Consider the following 22,318-nt stretch of genomic DNA (forward strand, 5'->3'; position numbering starts at 1 on the left):
TGCAACATGCTTTAACACGCTTTCTGTCAGACAGCATAATTATTAGTAAAATTAATCCATAATGAAAATAAAAATCAATTGCATTTGGGCTCAAAATACTTTAAAAACAAAACCCACAGCCAAAAGCGATAGTAAATCTTGCTATTACATTGATGATAGTAACAATGTAACAACGTTAGATAACTTACATGGCTACTTTCAATGCTTGCTGGTGATAGAGTAATTATTTACACACCAGGGTACCCAATTTACGATATATTTTATGACAAAATTTCCCCCCAATAATGGTGGGAAGTCAAGCTCTGCTAATATTTTACTTTCCCACTGGGTTAATATTTGACCCAGTGAGAACTTCCTACCAGCGCATGCGCACACACGTACATATTGTTGTCAACAGAGATGGCGCTGCGCGAAGGAGCCCTGCGTTTAAACGTGCTGGTCAGAAGCCGTCATTTTTACAAGTTAACTTCACTGGGTGTTGGTGCCCGCTCGTTGACTGAGAAAGTGTCATCTAAACAAGTAAAGTCCAGTGCCCCAGAGACCGCGGCCGACCACTTAATCTACACACAAGAGCACTTTGCATTAAAGGAGTCCCTCAGAAAGGTATGCAGGACTGCTAACACCAGGAAGTTTTGAGACAACAACGAAAACACAGCATGTTTTTAGCGAAGAGACAGTTGCAACAGCAGTGTTATTCTCCCTAACATGACCCTAAAATGAGCGCGGGGGGCAGTAAAGTAAAAGTAGGTGAGAGGTCAGTGCTAGCTTGCTCCTCCGCTAAGCTGCGTTGACATCTCCTGTCTGCTCTTCATGCCCACACAAAGGAATCAGGCGCCAGTGTTTAGGTCCAGCTTTTTAGTGCTTGTTACCGCTACATTTGAAAAGTAGTGTTATTTTATGTGTCCGCAAATAATGCATGTTTTGAAGGACAGAAGAAGAACAAGACAGAACGCCAGGTTGGCTAAGGCTACTCTGTTTACAGTGACGAACACAGCCGCCGGGGTTGTGTCAAAAGGTGATTTCCGGTGTTTCCATGTGTTTTTTTTTTTATGTCTAATATCTTTGCTCATGTTGGTAAATAGGTTGTAGTTAACAGGAACTACTAATAGGTTATATGTGTTATAAAGAAATAACTGTTTTTGCAATAATCCACGTTCTTTTGCAAGAGACTGCGTTAATGTACCTACTTAGTGTTCTAGTGCAACCAATACAGTTCTTTTTGGCCACTTGAAATATCTTTATAGAAATGTTATGTTGTACTTTTTGCAATTTCTGCTGCCCTCTTGGTCGATCTCTCTTGAAAAAAACATTTTTAATCTCAATGAGTGCTTTTACCTGGATAAGCAAAGGATATATGAAAGTCTCTTTGCTAAAAAAATGATTGCAGCTTCTACCTTGTGACCAGAAGTTGTTCATTGTTGCACAAATTGACTTGATATCATTCACAAACGATATGTTTGACAAATTATAGGCCAACAACTCATTTTCCATAGTTTAAATACTTGCAGAAGACTTTTGGCATATACAGTAAATTACTTTTTGGCACAACACCAGCTTGTATGGATTCATGACCTACCGTGCACTCCCACATCCTGCTAATTAATGTCAGCCATGCTCTCGCCAACATGCACAGCATGTTTATATGTGTCCGTTCAGATTTGTTATATTCAAGGAGCTGTTTAAGGAAACGGAAGGTTTTGATGTGCATGTTTATTTGTTAAATGAATAATCAGAAGCTGTGGTGTGGCGTGCTCGTGTGCACATTGATAAATATAAAACAATAAAGTAGTAAGAGCACATTTAAAAGTTATTTATATAGGATATTAGAGGTGAAGTCTATGTTTTTCACCATTAGCCCTCTTTGAAGGACAGTTATGACTGTGCTCTGACTTAAGTCACATTTGGGGTCACAATGAAACCATTGTTTGAGGGGACAAGTCCCCAAATGCCTGATATCAGTTGGTTTGTTGGTGGTTTATTTTTGTGTCTAGATAAATACTGATGGTGATTGGAGTAATGAGTGGGTCATGGCCTTCACATTAAACAGGTAATCAGGCCAATGTACTTTAGCCTAAACAGACCACATTTTTGTTTGTATCAAATAAATAGTTGGCTGGGAATCAAATAGTGCGTATCACTTATCTAGGAGCCAGAGCTGGTGTTCTTCCTCTGGCTATAGAGGCTGGCTGTCAGAATTAATCATTTAAGATTGTCATTTATGCTTATTTAATCATTTGTATGCTGATAAAGTATCCTATCCTTATTAGGTCTGATAAGAGTCTGTGTGCACTTGTGTACCATGAGATGAGCGGAAGCAGTCTCGACGTTATAGTTCCATTATAGCTTTTGAAACCACACTGTTCCATTTTCTTAAAAGTTCGAGAGTTCACACCTTTAAATATGTCTTTGAGACATGACCTGTTGCAGGTCATGTCTTATAGTTTAGCAAGACGCTTACTTCTGCATACAGTTTAAGTTCATTGAAATTCGTATGTCTATGTATGGCTGGAAACACACACACACACACACACACACACACACACACACACACACACACACACACACACACACACACACACACACACACAATACAGACAGTGATGTTGCTTAAGAATACTTAAGAAAGTATTTGTAATTGCATATTCAAGAATGATTGCTTGCTGACAATAAAAAGTGATGTAGCCAATAGAGGTGGGAATCACCATACATCCCACGATACGATATTATCACAATACTTAACGCACGATGCGATATTATTGCAATTTTTTAAAATATTTTGCGATATTCAGATTCTGTACATAAAGGTAAACTTTATCAATATTCATTTTATCTAATATCAAAGTCTCGCACTCAGTCTTTCTCTCATTTCAGTCAGTTTTATTGTTGACAAACTGAACGGTTTGTATTACAGTTTAGTCCCAACCTAATTGAATGCAACCATCTGGTACAATTATAGCTATTCTGAACTATGCAATATGAAAACTATGCAGCCCCTTCAGCAACTGAAGAATTTGAAAGTAAATTAAAACAAAATATAATTTTACATTAAATAAAAAAGTTTTAAACTTAATTAAAATAAAACATGTCTTAAATTAAAAGAAGTAAACTGTCATGTTTATTGCTGCCAAAAAACAAGTTAAACACATTTGGACAGTGAAGGAATGTCAGGATTCTTGCTCAGAAAAAGGATCAACATGCTCTGAGCACAAAAACCTTTTTTGTAACAAAATATTGATTTCTGCTGTCCCTGTATCGATACATTATTAGCAAACAAAATATCACGATACTACATAGTATCGATTTTTTCCCCCACCCCTAGTAGCCAAAGGAATCAGTTGAAGTTGGTTGAGTTCAGGTGAAGGAATCTTTTCCTCAACTTTGACTGACTAACCTCGCGAGCCACAAAGACAAAGAGCTCTGTCTTGCCTTGTTTTGTTGTGCAGTTAGTTGGTCTCGTGTTCCAGCGGGGTTTGTGCCTAGATAAACCCAACACTGGCATTTTCAGAATTATTATTGAGGTTGTTGAAAACTAACAGTCACAGCTGTGTGATGGGGGAGAATCTGTTTGTGAGTCCAGTTTTATATTTTCAGTGACAAGCCCCTGAAATATTCTCTTGTACAGAAGACCTGAACTTTGGATTGTTGATTTGATTTAGTTTGTTTCTATTTGCTAAGTTTGTCTAAAAGGCCAGGCAGAGAAGGTGAGATGGACTGTTTTGCTCTTTGCTTAAGCAAGGGTAGGTTGTAAATACACATTAAGTGAGGGTTTTACATTTTAACTGAGATAATTTAAAGGGCCTCGGGTGTCTTGGATTCATTTTGATGCCAATACAATTATGTATTGGCCTTCCTTATCAGAGATTTCTGGGTTTTTTGTCCCTTTGTTACAGTTTGTGCTTCCTGGCATTCAAAGCTTTGGGTTTTTAAGGGCCTAAATATTAGTAGCTCCAAATGATGGTATTAAAAAAAATGATAGGAACCATTAGTAATTAGTCTGACTCATTTAGAATTTCTATTACTATAGTGACATTGGCAACAAAGTCTGAAAAAATAACAATAAGAGCTTAATTTAAGGCAAAGCTGTTGTAGTAAATAGAAGGAAGTTTATTGTCTGACTAAACCTTTTAAGGATGCCAGAAGGTCAAAAATAAAATAGTACTGGGAAAACTGGGAAGGGTTTATAAAAATTAAAAGGAAATACAGGACAATAAGTTGGAAATGCTGGAAAGGGAACTCAAGGGGGAGCAGTTTATTAAAAGAGCCGTACTGTCTTTGTTTAGAGGTGTCAAACGGGGTTTTAGGAAATCCTTTTGTTACTGCTGAAGGTTAGACGCTCACAACGCCAATGTTTCCACAACTAATTTAATACGAGTGGGTTCGTTTACATCTTAGAATCTTGCCGGGAAATTAGTTTTCAGAATTAGAATGACTACATCTTCAGTGCCTGGAAGTTCAAGTGCTTTAACAGATAAAATTAGCAAAAAATTATAGGAAGAGACTACTCACATTGACCTGTCAGACGGGAATTTCTGACAGGTCAACAAATACAAATATTTCTGAGATATTACACAACAACAATGAAGGTGATTGGCCTGTAATGTCTTTTATTGTTTTATGTAAGAAGTAAGGCTTTTTTATTTTCTATTTTTGTCTTGTAAAATTGGTCAAGTTTTACATTTATTTCCTATCTACGTGGTACTTTATATTGTAAGGTAATATTAATACAATATTAAACAGAAACACAAACAATCAGACAGCCTACTATAAGCAAGATCATGGCAAAAGTGTGGAGGAAAAACACCCTTTTAACAGGAAGAAACCCTGGCAGGCTCAGGGAGGGGCAGTGTCTGTTGAGACCTACTGGGAGAGAGATGGGACAAAAGGCACACTAATATAGGGCCTGTTTATTCAAGACCTTGTATGTAAGGAGAAAGATTTTAAATTGAATTCTGGATTTAACAGGGAGCCAATGAGAATGTCAGTATGGGAGAAATATGGTCTCTGTGATCTAATAAAAGAAGGCAAGTCCTTCATATTTGTTTAACATGTGCTCTGACAGACATATCCTGGTGAAAAAATGACTAATTTCTTAAAGTTCTACTGGAGGCCAAGGTGATGTCATCGAGAGTTAGTATCAGGTTAGTCACCATGTTTAGGATGTCTTTAGGACCCATTATAAAAACCCTTTTTTGTCTGAATTTGGAATTTGGATTTGATTTGTGTCATCTGGCTTCATATAGAGTCAAATATAGAGTGTCATCTGCATAGCAATGAACATATATTCAATGTCTTCTAATAATAATAATAAGCATTTGAAAAAAATGAAGGCTAGAAATGGCATTATAATTAGCTGATACAGCTGGTTGAAGAAAAATGTTTACTTACAGTTACCTTAAAAGCCCGTGATACGTAGTCTGTTATTAATATATTTGATGTTTTGCATAGAGGATAATTTTACATTTTGCACTCTGAATATTAATTAAGCAGCAGAAAGATAGACAGATTGCTCATAGGCTTCAAGGTTTGTCACACTTAATCAAAGTAATTTGCCGGATGTATTGATAAGTTTTGAATTCATTATGATCAACAATAACAGTATTATGAAAATACAATGATTTTTTTGATATGGGCTGCATTGTATGTAGGGCTGCCACGATTAGTCGACTAGTCACGATTAGTCGACTATTAAAATCGTCGACGACTGTTTTAGTAGTCGACGCGTCGTTTGAAGCTTTGTAAGATCCCAAAAGACACAGGGATAAGTAGTAGTATTTAAGAGTGTAATAACGGACTGAAACAGAAGATGGCAGCACTGCATGTACAAGGATGCCAGCTGCCGTTAAACCCCGAAGAAGAAGAAGCTGTGTCCCAGAATTCATAGCGCGGCCCAGCGCAGTTGTCAACAATGGCGGCAGATAGTTGTTTTAATATTACTCTTATTATTCTTTCTGGGTCACAAAATAAAGTTTAGCATATTTTCAGGCGAGAATGTAGCTGTGTAAACCTCAAATATCTGCTCAGTTTATCAAGCCACATATTTTCAAAAGAGCTCTGATGTTTTCGGAGACGTCTGTTACCCACTAGCTCGATAGCTAGCCGGGGGCAAGGCTCACTAGAGCCCGTGAGAAGACCGGACTCCCGGCAAATGTTTTCAACCCACCGCCATCTTTCGCTACTCAGGTTAAACATGATATATAAGTCACTTAGATAACTTACAAATGTTATTGTTTGGCTTTTTTTTAGTATTTTATTTGTACCTGAGTAAATCGGTTTGGCTGAGATTAAAGTTATATTTTTTACACAGTTGAATAAACGTCAAGCAGACAACTGATTATCAGAAGTGTGAGATGCTCGAGAATATACTCCGGTGTCCCGTTATATTTTAGATAGCAAGGAGCAGACGGCTGAGTTTATTAAACTTCACCGAAACAATCTGCAGATGTCATTAAAATTTAATAAACTATCATCTTGTCTTTATTTTTAGTTAGCACATACCTTAAACACTTCAAGCTGTAAGCTAATGATGGTTATATAAGAGCAGATGCATGCTGGTGCAATAATCTATACGTTTTATGTCCAATGGATGCATGATCTGATTAGTCGACTAATCGCAAAAATAATTGGTGACTAGTCGACTATCAAAAAAATCGTTTGTGGCAGCCCCAATTGTATGACATTCAATTATGATGTATGTCAAGGCGCAAGAAGAAAAAATACCCCTTCAGAAGGTCAAAAGCAAGAATGAGTCATCTGTTATTATTATTTTTGTTCCCATTTAATAATGAGTCAGGGATTTTCATGCACCTTCACCTCGTTTTTTTTTTAAACTTCCATTGACTTTAGACTCTTTCAAGACTTTTTCTCCAAATTGGACATTTAGTAAGACTTTTTGTTGCAATGTTTGTGACCTGACCTAACTACATGTCAGGTCAGTGATGTGAAATTCTTCTGTTATGTTGCAAAGGGACTACACAATAACCTTCGTAAGAATTGGGTTGCTCCCAGATGACATTTATGTTTCCCTTTCCAGCGACAAATGGACACTCCCTTTCCCTCCGCAGGTTCTGAACGTTAAAAAGAACTAGTGCTTCCTTTTTTTAAATGTTGGTTCTTGTGTTGAAAAGTTCTGTAAGTGAGCCTTTTTTAAAAGAGTACAGCCCAGGTATGCGCACTGTATCAGTGTCAAAGGTATCGTCTGTTTTCTGTTCTGTACGGTGAAATGATGATGGTCGTGTTTTCTTTATTTCTCACCCAGAATGTTGCTTTTGGCTTGTTCAGTAGTTGGCAGGTTTGGGTTTGGGTGTTTTGGCAGCTGAGAATGACCGTGTGCGTGACTTTTTCCAATCCTGAAAAAAACAACTTCTGAACGCTTTAATACTGAACATTTAATCAAAGAAACACAAAGAAATAATCCAATAGTTTTGACTTCTCAGAGCTCAGTTTTATTGGCCGAGACTTGAATCTAATTATTCCCATTTCTACCTAATATGTCTTTTTTTTTAATCATTACTTTTTATTGGCTTTTTCCACCATACAGTACATAGCAGAGAAACAGTGAAGGAGCAAATAGTCATGGCTCTGTTGAAAACATGGCCCATTAAAGAAAGCTTATTAACAAATAGCAAGTGAAGATGCCTCAGTGGATTTTTAGAAACATTAAAAAATGGACGGGTACAGTTACACCACATAAGTTTTTATTTTCTGTGTTTACGTGTTAATTGATTCGCTTGCCTGGCAGCACTTGATGCTGAGGTTATTTTGCAGAAGATGTTGATGTTCTGTTAGACCTGCTGTGTGAGGGAGAATTGTTTTAGAAACTGACAAACATGGTACCAGATGAACTGTAACCCACACTATGGATGTAGCTATTCTCTGGGAAGTATTTGAGTTCATTGGTGCTTCACCATCTGGGGACCACTTCCAGGTGCTTGAAATGAATCATGGCACCAGAGTTCAATGATTTCACAGTCTGCTTGAAAAACTAGGGTGCAACCTGGTCTATACTCACTACAGACACTTTGATGACTCAGAAAACACTGTTAGAGGACACTGCAGCTTTCATTTGGATTCAGGAGACAAAAGCAAAAGCTGCTCTCAGTGTTGATGGATATTATGTAAATTTGAGTTTCAAGATGACCACAAAACATTTGTTCTTCGCATATAAATCATTATTTAGTTAAGTTTAGTTTAAAAAAATAGCATGAAGCTAGGCTCACTTTTGTGTGTGTGTATGTATGTATATATATGATATGTTAGCATGTACCTCAACAAGTCATCATTTTACCTCTTAGATTATGAAAGTTGTCCCTTGACCACAGATGCAAGCTTTACAGCTTTTTCGTTCCACTCTAGAATCATAAAACATGCCACAGTCATCCTTCATTTTGAGGCAGCTGTATCCCGGGCTTTGTGGCTGAGTACATGGAGTGGCTGCTAACCCAAAAAGAATGCCATTGGTATGGGTTTCAGCACTGAGATTTAGTTTTGCATGCTGATCTAAATATTACTTTGGAGGTTTTTCCTGCAGTGCCAAGAACAAAATGATGGGGGAGAACACTGAGTCATTAAAATATTGGCATTCAGTGCATACTAAAGATCTGCACAATATTAGCTTCCAGCTGCATCAGTACAAAAGTGCTCAGCATAAGCCCTCAAAACGCAAGCGTGCACTGATAGCATATACATGTTGAGAATAGCATGCCTTTCATGCTGTCGCCATATTCATCATGATTGTGGGCCAACCATATAATACTTTTTCTATTCATTGATATGTGATACCTTCTGTTTCTGTCTGCTTGAAGTAGGTTACGTAGATTTTAGAATATATGTGCACTACACAGCAGGAAGCCGACTATATATAAAAATCATTTTAAGTGCTTTCCCACTCTCATGTCCTTTAGGTCTTATGACACAGGAGACAAAAGAGCAGGGCTGTCAGCTGTTGTTAGAATCACATGATGGTTACAACAACAAGGAAGAAATGAATGCAAAACAAAACAAATGCTTAAAATTCAAAGAAACAGATATAAAGATTTCATGTGCACCGTAAAGTAGAAGTACAGATACAACATCATACCTCTCTTCTGTGGTGTTTGTGCCATAGCTCATCGACCAGGAGATCAACCCTTACGTCGATCAATGGGAAGCAGAAGGGAAGTTTCCAGCCCACAAGCTCTTCAAGATCTTAGGAAATGCAGGATTTCTAGGAGTCAACAAACCAGTTGGTAAGACACCTAATATTATCTTTCGGGTAATGCAGTAAACCCTTCTAATATCAGTTTCTAGGATAGTGTCCAGTCCTCACTCGTGTTTTTTGTGAGGTTTGGCATGGAATGGCACATGAGTGAAATGAAACCATCTGCATTGTTGTTAGATCTCTTAGAGACTTGCAGTGTATGCTGGGATGGGTTCCAACACCTGTGATTTTGATAAACGACGAGTTTAATTATCTGGTGGGGTTCATGCATTGTTAGGAGGAGAGGGATAAGGAAAGGCTTTGTTTCATCAAAAGCCTCAGAAGCCTTTATTTTGGAGAAAGCTTGTTTTCTACGGCGAGATCTAAGCTATAATAGCCGTCGCACGAAGGTGCCAAATTTAGTGCAGCATTTTGCTTTTTTGTTGTGTCTTACACACGAGGGTATTTTTAGGAAATGAATAATAATAAAAAGATGAAAGAATGACTTTCTCTAAGCACGCAAAGTGCTAAAAAAAACAAACTGGCGTGGTTTTTACTTGCTTCCTATTTTCTTTATATTGACCTTAAAAGTATAAAGGCAATCGGTGCTCGGCTTATGTTTGCAATATGTGTATTTATTACACAAGAATGACTTTGGCAGTATTAGAGGGCATGTCGCGACGCAGACTTTTGTCCATTTATATTTCTTGCTCTTTCCCGTTGGTAATCCATGCAGACGTGAAGACTGATTAATCATCCAGGCCTCAGTCTACATGATAAATGCTGCTTGGTCAAGCTGTTTATCTTGCCATTGCAAAAACCCCATGATGAATTTGTAACATAGCTAACATATCCCACAGCGCACTCCAAACCGAGGAATCCTCCGCCGTCTGCCCATTTTGACCATTTCTGCTTCAGCAAACATGCAGCACATCTCTTTCACAGCTGAATTCATGGTCCGTTTGCTTTTCTCTGCTTCTGACAGCCATTCATTATGAGTCGGGCTTACAAATGTTCCCACTGTGATGATGGGTGCTGGTGTCACAGCAGCATCCCACTACAGCTGTCTGAAACTGACTATCCTTTTTTCCAGATGTATATCCAGCTGGGTCGTCGCTGAGATGGTGGGAGGCAGTGAGAAATTTACAGTACAGGACCACGAAATGTGTGCGGTTCTATGTGTAATCCATTATGAATATGAAGCGAGACTTATGGGAAGTGTTTGATAATCAAAAGCAGATGTTTTATGTCTAGTGTATTGCATTACTCCCACAGTATAAGGTCAGTTTCTCTAAATTAATTAGCCACGTCTGGTCTTTTTTGGCATATTCGAGATCTCGTTCGTTTTCTGACATTTGACGGCGAATAGAAGAAAAGCATGTGAGCAACATTGTTGGACAGTGAGACGTTTGCACCACAAGCCTGTAGGTCAGAGAGAAGGGAGGGTGAGGGAATTAAAATGTGCTGACTACACAAGCATTAAGCATTAGTTGACAAGATTAGAGCGGAGAATCCTCGCAGTGAGAAGACACACTGTATGATCAGGTTGTAGATTAACTGCAATCACGTATGGTGCAAGAAACATGCTTAAGAGATGCCATTTGAAACTACAGCGTCAGCAACAGTCATTAAATGACAGTTGTTAAGGGCATCAAACTGGCATGGTCGAAAATGTATTCTTGCTGTGCAGCATATAGTTGGAGTGGTGCTAACATCAATATTGCTTTCTCCTGCAATAAAGAGAAAAGGATACTCCTGCCCAGTTTGTCTTACCACAGTGACTGCTTCATGACTCCTCGAGGTGCTGCAGAGAGTTAATTAAATTCAGAAATGATTAAAACTGAAAAAGCATGCTTAACTACGCACACTGTCACCACAACGCAGTGATTTTCTGCTTTTGTGTCATGTAAGGGGTATTAGCTCCTCATTTGCACAGACATCATGACGTATCATATAATTGTTTTCAGTCTGTGGAGTGTGCATCTCTTTAAAATCCCCCAGGAAACATGGCTGACATCTGTTTTCTGCACAAACAATGCATTTTACACCTTTACTCATTCGTCTTGCTGAATATCTTTTAATAATAACGGAAAAAAGATCAACGATTCCACTCTGTGAAAATGCATGCTGTCAGAAAAACTACAATAAGCTGTTTATGTGTACCGCACTGCCGACTAATGAAGCAGACTCTCACACAGTTCTGTATTGTGTTAATTGATTCCGACGCTTGGATTACAGGAATGGGGAAAAGGGATTTAGGAGTCTGTTTAATTTAGATGTTATTCATCAAGTGAAAGAGAGACGTGTTTGCCCTTGATGAGAAAAGCGCTTAAGCTAAATACAGTGCAATACAACTCTTCAGAAGTACATAGCAAAGAGTCAGTCATTGCAAAAACATATATTTGTAGTAAAAATGTGAAAGTGTGTTGCGATCGGGCAGCTTGTTCCTCAATGCACGGGAACAAAACTCTGCACAGCAAACAACTGAAAGGTATCTTATGCGTAGTAAATATAAAGCAGTCACTAAAAGATTTGCATGAACTGTTGAAATGTTGTGACACCATTTTCGTTAGTTTTCCGCAGTTGGTGTTGACATTACAAACTGTAGGTTTTAAAGGGCTGTGCAGAAAAATGTCAAATCACTCTAACAGGAAGCCTAAAATAGGAATTAAAGAATATTATTTAAATGCAGTAGTGACAGTGGTAGCTTAACATTTAAGAAGCATTACACACTGTTGACTAAATAGATCTAAGGCAGGGCTTGAATCTCATATTCTCAGTTTTTTTAAAAATAGGAATCAATAAAAGCCATAAAGAAAATCCCCCCGTGTGCAGTCAGAAGACTTACTTTCTGCTCTTTCTCCCTGCACAAGGAAAGACATTTTAACCTTTCAAAACACGAGAACAGGAAGTTTTCCCAAGGCAGCCACGTTGAGGAAGAAGAAGAGGATGACCCTTGGCTCACTGACTATTTTCCTTTTCCCTGACAGAGAGGTATCTGCTGACCGTACAGTGGAAATGGCCTTGTGTCCTGCCTGACAGATAGAACCTGGCAGCCCACGCGTTTTCCCCTTCCACTGAGTGTTTTTCGTGCAGGATTTGAAAGGAGTAGCCTTTCGGTGAGACTCGTATGTCCAGGGTGTTACTTTTCTCTCACTTTTTCTCTTCGCCTATACTTTGATGAATACCTTACAGAAGGTTTTTCTGTCCAGAAACATTAGCATAGTGGTTTTAATATGACGTGACACTGTAATGAGGACGATAATGATGCACGCGTTCGCGACTCGACAAAGCAGCACAGTGGCACCTGTGTCCATTGTAATAGTTATTACAGGACAGTATTGCAGAAGGGCTTATGATGGTGATTCATCTTTCCTATCCAGGGACAAGTGACCTGTTTTATTATCGGGTTCCTCATATCAATATTAAGTTCAGAGAAATAAAAGAAATAACAGTGTGTTACACCCATCATCGCTGCAGTGTCTCTGTGCTGCACCTTCAATCCCCAGATTCTTCATCCTTGTGTTTCTCCTTCACGTGGCGCTCCACCCTATGGGAGCCTATAGCGAGGAACATCTGCTTCCCTGAGCAGACATATGTGTATGGGTTTGACATTTGTGACAGGATTTTGCTTTGTTTTTCTTCTGCTTGCTTGTTCAACCAGACAGCCTGCTGTTTTGTTTAAAGTGGGATAAACCTCGGTGCTTTCCTTCGTTCACATTAACCGCTGCAGGGTTTCCAGGGCTCAGGGACTTATCTCTGCACAGCTGCACCTGTTTCCTCTTATTTTTGGCTCCCCCACTCCCTTGTTTGCTTGTCCCTATATATTTTCCCTTTTCTCTGTCCCAATTTATTTGACTCTTTCTGTTATTCGCTGTCCGTCTTCGACGTTCTGACAGACTGCGCTTTCCATTATTCCCCAACTAGTCTGGCAGGTGATATGAAACCACTTTTCTTGAGTTGCCAGCCTCTGTGTGGTAAATTCACTCATAATTATTCATTGTCAGTCAGTGCTGGTATCCATCATTCAGCGGCTGCTGTGCTGTATTTAGTAATGAGAAAACAGCATCGAACATTCACGAATGCTTAGTCTTCTTACATTTGACTGTCTGGTCATTATCATCAGGACATTTGTCCTAAACGAATAACTGTCAGGTTAAATCTGCTTGACCAGCATGATAATTGAGGGATTTTTTTAATTATTTATATATATTTTTGTACTGCAGAATGACAGTTTATCTTCATTGTGTTTTTTCTTTTGACAGGATTTGTTTGCCAAACCAAGCTGAGAGAAAATTCATTATAAATGCGGGTACATCAGCTTCCTGCTTCCATGAGTAACAGATAGAAATTGGTCCTTTCGCATTAAATATGTAATATAACACCAGGTGCTTCATTTTAATTGAGGATAAAAGGCAAAATAAAGATAAGGGATGGGTCTTGGTGAGGACAACTGACATAAATGTGTGTTTTAAACACGTTTATTATACAGCATTCAGCTCGATTACAGACCTTTGCTCTTTGGAAGTATCCCCACTGCCACAATGGAAGAAAATAGACATCAGTTTTTGGTTTCTTTACTTCTTTTTTGCAAATGGGTTGTTGAAGAGATCAAGATCTGATTAGAGATGGTAGTAGAACACATGAGCTACTGATCCCCCAGCAGTGCTTTTTACACATAATTACAGATAACACCGTTAATCATAACACCCTTTAATTAATCTGAGTGCATGCTCCAGTGCCAACAGATCACAATGTTATGTATGTATACCGGCGTATATTGCGCGTGCATGTGTGAGCATGGTGATTTTAGAGATAGAGGATAGATGGAAGTGACACAGGAAAGGATTTGTAAGCCATTCTTTCTGCCTCTTTGTGCTTCGCAGTAAGGATCCACATTTGTTTTTCTTAAGTTTAAATGACTAAAATAGTGATACTCATGAATACACACAATGCGCTGAAGCGTTAAATGTGTTTTGTCTTGTGCAGAATATGGAGGCTTGGGCCTCGACTTCAGCTTCAGTGCAGCAGTGGCAGAGGAGCTGGGCAACATCCGCTGTGGAGGAATCCCCATGGCCATCGGGGTACAAACTGACATGACGACTCCGGCACTGGCCAGGTACAAGCCTGCAAACCTAGCGTCACATTCTCTGAATCCATTCTTACAACGAACGTTGGTGCTTTGCTTGCTTTTGTAACTAATTCCCTGCAGTGGGGAGGATGGTCACACGGGAACAGAGAAAATAAAACTCCTGTCAAAACTGTGGATAATATCGTAGTAACTTTTTGTCAATAATCTTTAGATCAAAGATAGAAAACACTTAGATTTATGGAAAAGTACATGAACTGTGTGAACGGCATTATTTTTTTTGATTTCTTTTAGTCAATCGTTCCTTCTTTTATGTAACATGTAAAACAGTTTTCTTATATTTTTACTATTATTAAACTAGTAAATACCTCTAGTGAGCAGCCATTGATCAGAGTTACACTCCCTAAGCTGTATGTTAATTAATATGCTTGGTAATACTTTTGGTGTGAAGCAAACTGTTACCAAGCATACAGGACCTTGGCTTGTTACGTGATATCCCTTTACTTTAACTCTTGGTGACACAAGACAAAAATTCAGTGAAACAGACAGTCAGAGTCTCGGGAGCTTAATTAGAGGATCTACTCTCGCCTGCGATGAGGTTTAAGTAGTATAAAAGAGCTGCAGATGAGTGGGAGTGATACCGTGTGAGCTCACTCCCACTGGAGCTGTAATTGCCTCAAACATGGCAGTGTTTTTTTTAAAGCACACGATCTGCCACAGTTACACGAGTTTGACGAAACTCTCATTTGACACTGTCCTAAAAATACTGGTAGAAAATAAAACAACAGATGGAAAAACAAAGAGACGGCGTCACATAGTCATTGTGTGTTTGTGTTTGCAGGTTTGGTTCGGATGAGCTTAAGAAGGAGTTCCTCCTTCCCTCCATCAGTGGGGACAAAGTGGCCTGCCTTGGAGTGAGTGAGGTTGGAGCTGGCTCTGATGTTTCGAGTGCGTTTAATATTATATCTTCTTCTTCTCCAGTATCTTTAATTTCCACTAAGGGTTCATGTCTAGTCTTTTAATCTGAGGTTTCCATTTAAACCCCAGTTTTCTGAACACTCAACCACTTTTCAGGTATCAAGACCAAGGCAGTGAGGAAAGGTGATGAGTATGTGATCAATGGGGGAAAGATGTGGACCACCAACGGTACCCAGGCTGACTGGATGTGTCTCCTCGCCAACACCAGTGACGGGCCCCCACATAAGAACAAATCACTCATATGTCTACCCATGAACTTGCCAGGTAGGGTTAGTCGATTTGTTTTAGTTGGCAAAAGACATTTTCTGCAGAAATCCACTATCTGTGATTCATTTCCAAGTTCACGATTGCGCCTGTTTTTGGAAAGCACATAGATTGTTTAATTTTGCGCCCTAAAACAACTTATTATATTGTATTGCATGTTGACGTTCTTTCTGTTTCCTGTCTGTTCCACCGTAGGAGTGCACATCGCCCGAAAGATTGATAAACTGGGTATGTGGTCATCTGACACAGCCGAAGTGTTTTTCGATGACGTTCACGTGCCCTGTAAGAATGTTATCGGCCAAGAAGGCATGGGCTTTACCTATCAGATGCTTCAGTTCCAGGAAGAGAGGCTTTGGGCAGTGGCCAATAGTAAGTGGACTTTACTCAGTGAAGCTTATCTTACTTATTACTCCAAGGATATGATGTCATCTAAAGTTTACTTTCACCCATTCTCCCCCACATCAGCCTCCTACGGATTTTACTGGAAGTTTGCGCAGTTTATGCTCTATTTCAGTTTCACGTTTAGTTTTCAGATAAATGAGGAGCTCAGGACACATAGTTCTAGTAATTTGTAAAGCAGTTGTTTGCTTTTGATTTGAATCAATGTTGCCTTGGGCAGAATGCGTAAGAAACTATTTGTGCTGTTTTTACTGGATCTGATGCTCATGTTAGCCTGTCTGGCTTGGTTGATCCAAACCAGAGTGTCTTCAGCAAAGGTAGATAACACATTTTAGCGGAGGTGTTAAAAATAATCCCGTGTCACCTCCAGTCTTGACCACTATGGACAACGTCATTCAGGAGACCATCCAGTACACACGGCAGAGGAAGATCTTCAAGCATCCCGTCCTTCATCACCAGGCAGTTCACTTCAGGTTGGCTGAGCTGCAGACAGAGGTCGAGCTGCTCCGCTCTCTCCTCTACCGTGCTACAGGTAGTTTCACTTAATAGACAACATAAAGCTACATGCTAATATTAGCTCAGTAATGTAGGCACCTGGGTGACTTTTAATTAGTCCTAAGTTCAGAGCAGTAGGATATATGGAAGACGCAGGAAATGTGATAGCTGTATGTTTGCATTACTAATAAGAAAACCTTGGACTAGTGTACCACAATGACATTTTATTATTATTTTATTTTAGAAACTGCACTCTGAAAGCATAAAGTACTGTGCAAAGGAGCTTTATTATGTTTGGCTTCAAGCAGCCAACTCCAAGAGTGAGTGAATCCCCATGGATGTCCACTGGAAAATGATCAGCTTACCAGCAGGAAAGAATATGATTAATGGCATTTTCTATAGAAGTGCTTAAACGATATGATATATAATAATATACCATTAAAGGTATCACAGTATTATTAAAGATTTTAATAAATGTAAGCACAGATATGATGTGACGTTTTCCTATTCATTTGCGTTTTAGCTTAATTTTGCATTCTGTTTATTAACGTGCTTATTTCCAATTTTAATATGCTAAGTAGTATTTTCTGTTTTGTATTTTCTTAACTGATTTTTTTAAATGTTTCTTTATGCATTTCTGAAAGACAAGTACGTGATGTCACAGTCAGATCCTGCCATCTTTTTTTTATGAAAGAAAGCTACTTTCATCTGCTCCCTACAAGGGCTCACCACAGAACCCAGAGCTCCACATACTTGATTTGGCAGGTTTTTACCCCGGATGTCCTTTGTGATGCAACCCCCCGAGAGATTTGTGCCTCCGCCTTGGAACGAACCAGACAAACCCAATTCCAAAAAAGTTTCTCAACTTTTTTTGGAATTGTGTTTGTATAATAGCAGGTTGAGAGTGCATGAAGCTTAGTGGACAGCAGTGGCTGCATTCTGGCACGTGCCCAGCTCTGCCAGAATGCAGTCCAAGTGCTTCACATGGCCATCTTTATAATACGAATGCATGTCTGCATCCGTGGGGTCGCTGTCCAAGCTCTTGTGATTTGTCTCTCAGTTTAAAACCCCCTCAGTGGCCAGTAGCTTTGGGTGAATTCATCAGACTGGGAACAGTTCAAGTCAAAATTTGCTTGCCCAGAAAGCAGAGCTCCCTGCGACTGTTTGGTGCAGGTGTTTAAGCGCACACACAGACACACAAATCCTTTTTTTTTTAGACGCTGAAACAGGAGAAATCATGCGGCTCACACATGTTCCTCTAGAGGGTTCCTACAATAGAGGCACTGATCAGTTGCACTGGGAAAAGGCCTGAATGGGGCAAAACATTGAATCAGAGCCAGACGCATCTGAAACTGAAACACATTTGTTTTATTGTCTGTTTTCCTCTTTTCATTCTGTCCACCTGGACATTTTTTACACTCTTCCCGGCTCGTGGCTATCCTTTGTTTTCCCTCTGCAGCGCTGTATATTAAAGGCAACGATGTCACCAAGCTGGCATCCATGGCCAAATTAAAGGGGGGACGCCTTGCCAGAGAAGTGGGCGACAGCTGTCTCCAGTACTGGGGAGGGATGGGCTACACCAGTGATGTGCTAGTCAGCCGATTTTACAGGTAAGATGAAATGAGGCATGAGACACGCTCACTCTAACGTAACTAATCTGGATTTCCTTATTGTCATATCTGAAAATGATAAAAATGCAACGTAACCAGGTAGCCACAAGTTACTACTCTCTGCAAAACAGAAAAAAAATATTATATCTAACCCAAATCCATGACTCAGCAGCTACTGTATGCACTTTGTTAGGATATATTATTTCTATGGCACCAGCATTCAGTTTTGTTGCAGGTCTTTAATTAAGCCTTCTGATTAATGTATATTATTGTTTATTGTTTAAATATAATAGTTAATGTATATCATTTATGATTTAATGTGATTTCTTAATAATTAATGTTAAAATTGCAAACATGATTGGCTTCACTTTATTAATAATGCTTGAAAATTCTCGATGCATGCTCAATCATCCAGGTAAGGACATCCCAAAAATGATATTAAATCATTATGCAAATGTTCTGTTTATAAGGTCGGGGAAACCTGCAGTCAGCGGAGACTGAAGAAGTCCCTTGAATGAGTCACGAAACATTTCTCCCACTGAAAACGCTACAACCAGATGAACAGAAGCAACTTTTACGGAATGTTTGAAAACTTCTGAGGCCCCGTTCAGTTATTTAGTGCTTAATCAAGTAACACTTAGTTTCAGATTCCTAAGTCTTTGTTTTGCACGATGCTGACATCTAGTGACAGGGCAAATAATGCAACAGGATTGTGTAACCAAAAGTGACTGAACTTTGGGTCATTTAAATGACTTACATGCAGCTTCCTGTTTGTAATTGTGACAGAAAAAAACAAACAAGAAATTTTCCTTCTCTGCAGGGATTCCAGGTTAATGTCAATTGGTGCAGGAGCTGATGAGGTAATGCTGGGAATCATCTGCAAGTACATGGACACACTACCTGGCAAGTGATGTAATCAACGCTAACCCCAGTGGGAAAATCACTTCTGATTTGTGCACTTTGATCAGTTACTCAGATGAGGAGATTTTGCCTTTTTAACAATACTGTATGTGGTCATAAAGACATCCTCATACGGTCAATCACACAGAATAATGAAGCCCCCCCCCCTTCCTTGTCTGTACACACGTGCAACAATGCAGTTTTGGTTGTATGTAATTTGTTACTTATGTAATTATTGTTTAGAATTAAGAAAAATAATGTTCTTTAATAAAAATTGTTTTATGTTTGAGATTTTCGCACTGAAGACATTTCAGCACATCCAACAGCATGAAGTTACACCAGCTAATCCAGAGCATAAAATTTGTTTATTTACATTAATATTTTTACAATAAAGATGAAACAATGACGTACACTACTGTCGCACGTGTGGTCGTCTTATGACAATAGAATGTCATAATCTAGCACATACACTAGATTATGCAGATCATTCTATAACTTGTTCAAGTTGAACTCAGCTGATTGCTGAGGATTACAGTTCTCGACACTGCCGTATCGTCTGCAGTCATAAATCATGCTCTTCTCAATCCAGGTTAACTGGTCAGATATTAAGTATAAACACCGTAAATACTGATATTGTCTGCTTCATCTATGCATACAGTATGCACTACATTTCCTGTGATTATTGATTTTCTCAGACATTGTCCTAAACCACTTATACTTTTTAGTACTCCTTTAAAAAGCATTGGTAGGCCTTTCTACACTTTTTCTCGAGTCATTGTTTGAAAGCCTGACACTGTGGCACATATTAAAGTGTAATGACTTTAAAAAAAAACAAAAACAAAAAAAAAAAAACCACATCCCTGCCTTTTCTCTTTATTATCCTGGTCTGGTTCAGATGTGTCATTGAAGCACAAACTGGAAGAGCAAAGTCCAATAAGATCCTCCTATCACCTCAACCTGATAAACCAGTACAGGACAAAGAAGACGAAAAAGCAGAAGAGCAGCATGTAGCACAGCAGTTTGGTCTGACTGCCCCGGGACAGCTTCTTGACTCTGCCGATGGTGGCACCAAGCAGGCCGCCCGTGGAGTCAAAGTCTGTGTCCTAAAGTGAGATGCAGAGAAGAAAAGTGGTAAATAGACTGATTCTTATATAGCACCTTTCTACTCTTGAGTATTCAACGCCAGGTAGGGTTAGTCGATTTGTTATCGACATTTTCTGCCATCTAACACAATATGCGAAATCCACCCATTCACACAAGCACTTTCTTCTATGATTTCAAGTGCTTACAAACCAACATTCACAAACATTCATACTCCAATGGATGGGTCAGAATGATGCATTAACTTAGGGTTAATATCTTGTCCAAGGATATTTGGCATGCTGACCAGGGGGAGCCAGGGATCAAGCCACCAACCTTCTGATTAGTAGATGACCTGCTCCACCTCCTGAGCTACAGCCACCCTGACTACATGATTACAGAAGTCCAGCGGAGAACAATATCCAAGTGCTAGGAGACATTTCTGAAGTTTACAGTGATGGTATCTGAATCATTTACTCAAATTCTTTAGTTTTGAGGGGTTTCTTAGTGACTTCTGACCAATAAGTCAAACCGAGTAGTGCGGTGCTCTGAACAGATAATTGGAGGTGAGCTTCCCTCCCTCCAAGACATCTACAGGAAGCGCTGCCTGAGGAAAGCGGGGAGGATCATCAAGGACTCCAGTCACCCCAGCCATAAACTGTTCAGACTACTTCCATCAGGAAGGAGGTTCTGCAGCATCCGGTCCCGTACCAGCAGACTGAGAGACAGCTTTTTCCATCAGGCCATCAGACTGCTGAACACGTCATAGACACCTCACCTTCACTACTGGAACTTTAACATTATGCACTCCATACTGTACAGTAATGCCACATTTTTGCACATGTCTCAACTTTGTATATTTTTATATATTTTATTTATTGTTTACTCTATTTAATTTGTAAAATATGTGTACACACACACAGAAAAATATTTAGTATACACATCCAGGAATACATATACTATTAAATATTGTACATATATTTATTAGTTTCAGATGTAGCCATTCTTGTATTTTGCTTGTTTACATTATTGTATTTTGCACAACTCTGTTGCTTGTGAAGCTCGCACACAAGAATTTCACTCACATGTGCTGTACCAATGTACCTGCACATGTGATGTGATAATAAAAGTGATTTGATTTGATTTGACAACATAAAACAACACATAAAGCAGAAAAAAATAGCTCCCTACCAACCTCAGACAACACTAAATGTTGCTTCTTTTTTATTTATTTTTTGCTGTAGCAGCAAGTGGTCCAGCGTACTCCAAAGTAAAACTCACCATATCGTCCAGCATTGTGTTCTGGTATTTGACTTCTGTGCCAATGTCAATGGAGAGCTGTAAAAATCAATTCATTATGATTACGTGACTTGTAAAACACAGTAATTGAAGAAATTAGGTTACATTTTGAGTACATACAGAAACCGTTGAGTCATTTATATTAAACTCTTTGCTGCAATATTTACTGACTGTTAAACATAACAACAAAACGCTCGTAATCAGCAGTTACTTACACTTTTTAAAGCGTTGACTTTAGCCCTGAGTCCCTCCTGTAGGTGTTCATTTTCTTCCTCGTATACACTATATCCACTAGCCACATAGTTCCCAGAGCCTCCTTCACCTGTATTAAAATACATTAAGCATTAATGAAGCGTTCATGAACAACAGAGTACTCAGAGTACCAAACAACAAACATTTGTTAACATAAGCTAGCTTTAGTTAGCAACAAATGCTACGTATGAGAAAAGAGAAGCTTTGGTTTAATTGTTTGTTTCTTACCCAGTCCGGCGCGCCTCATTTTGACCCGACCGAAGCTAACACTGTCCAATGGTTTATGTTAAAAGACAAAATAAGAAGGAAGTTCGACTTCTGATTGATCCGGTAACTGTAGCACGTCTGCTCACAACACAAACGCCACGACACCCTACGGCGGCCGACGAGGACAAATGGAGAAAAACGAGTAAAAAGGAAAACCGTATGTGAGCTTGTATATGAGCTTCAAATATAATTACTATTAAATCAGTTTCAAAAATATATATATAAGTTGCTCATTATGTAATGTATGTATGCCTTGTGCAACCCTGTTACTGTCATACTGAATATCCATTCAGTTTCAATACATTACAATAATAATTAATTTAGATTAATTTATGCAACTTTCAAAATCTACCTTAACTTTTCAAGGTGTGACAAATAAATACTCAGGAAAAATAACATGTTGTTTAATAATATTTATATGTTTGTGATGTTTTTTTCTATACATTTCTTTTATGTACAGTGTTGCAAATCACTGTTAGTTGGCAGTTGAAATGGAATATAAATGTAGTA

General features: G+C 38.9%; 2 protein-coding genes across 2 annotated transcripts; one reads left to right on the forward strand and one right to left on the reverse strand.

The window, feature by feature from the left end:
- Nucleotides 1–359: 359 nt before the first annotated feature.
- LOC113014462 (probable acyl-CoA dehydrogenase 6) lies at nt 360–19,201 on the forward strand. The gene is made up of 9 exons (XM_026156012.1): nt 360–603; nt 9,104–9,224; nt 14,165–14,294; nt 15,106–15,212; nt 15,339–15,506; nt 15,702–15,875; nt 16,276–16,437; nt 17,860–18,010; nt 18,831–19,201. The coding sequence occupies exons 1-9, from the start codon at nt 400–402 to the stop codon at nt 18,919–18,921; spliced, it is 1,308 nt and encodes a 435-aa protein (XP_026011797.1). The 5' UTR covers nt 360–399; the 3' UTR covers nt 18,922–19,201.
- A 55-nt stretch (nt 19,202–19,256) lies between these two features.
- bet1 (Bet1 golgi vesicular membrane trafficking protein) lies at nt 19,257–21,945 on the reverse strand. The gene is made up of 4 exons (XM_026156014.1): nt 21,770–21,945; nt 21,505–21,611; nt 21,272–21,328; nt 19,257–20,013 (listed from the first exon to the last, which is right to left on the reverse strand). Exons 1-4 carry the CDS (start codon nt 21,786–21,788, stop codon nt 19,858–19,860), a joined length of 339 nt encoding a protein of 112 aa, XP_026011799.1. The 5' UTR covers nt 21,789–21,945; the 3' UTR covers nt 19,257–19,857.
- Between the last annotated feature and the right edge of the window lie 373 nt (nt 21,946–22,318).

The sequence above is a fragment of the Astatotilapia calliptera genome, chromosome 22 (assembly GCF_900246225.1).
Source record: "Astatotilapia calliptera chromosome 22, fAstCal1.2, whole genome shotgun sequence".
Taxonomy (NCBI): domain Eukaryota; kingdom Metazoa; phylum Chordata; class Actinopteri; order Cichliformes; family Cichlidae; genus Astatotilapia; species Astatotilapia calliptera.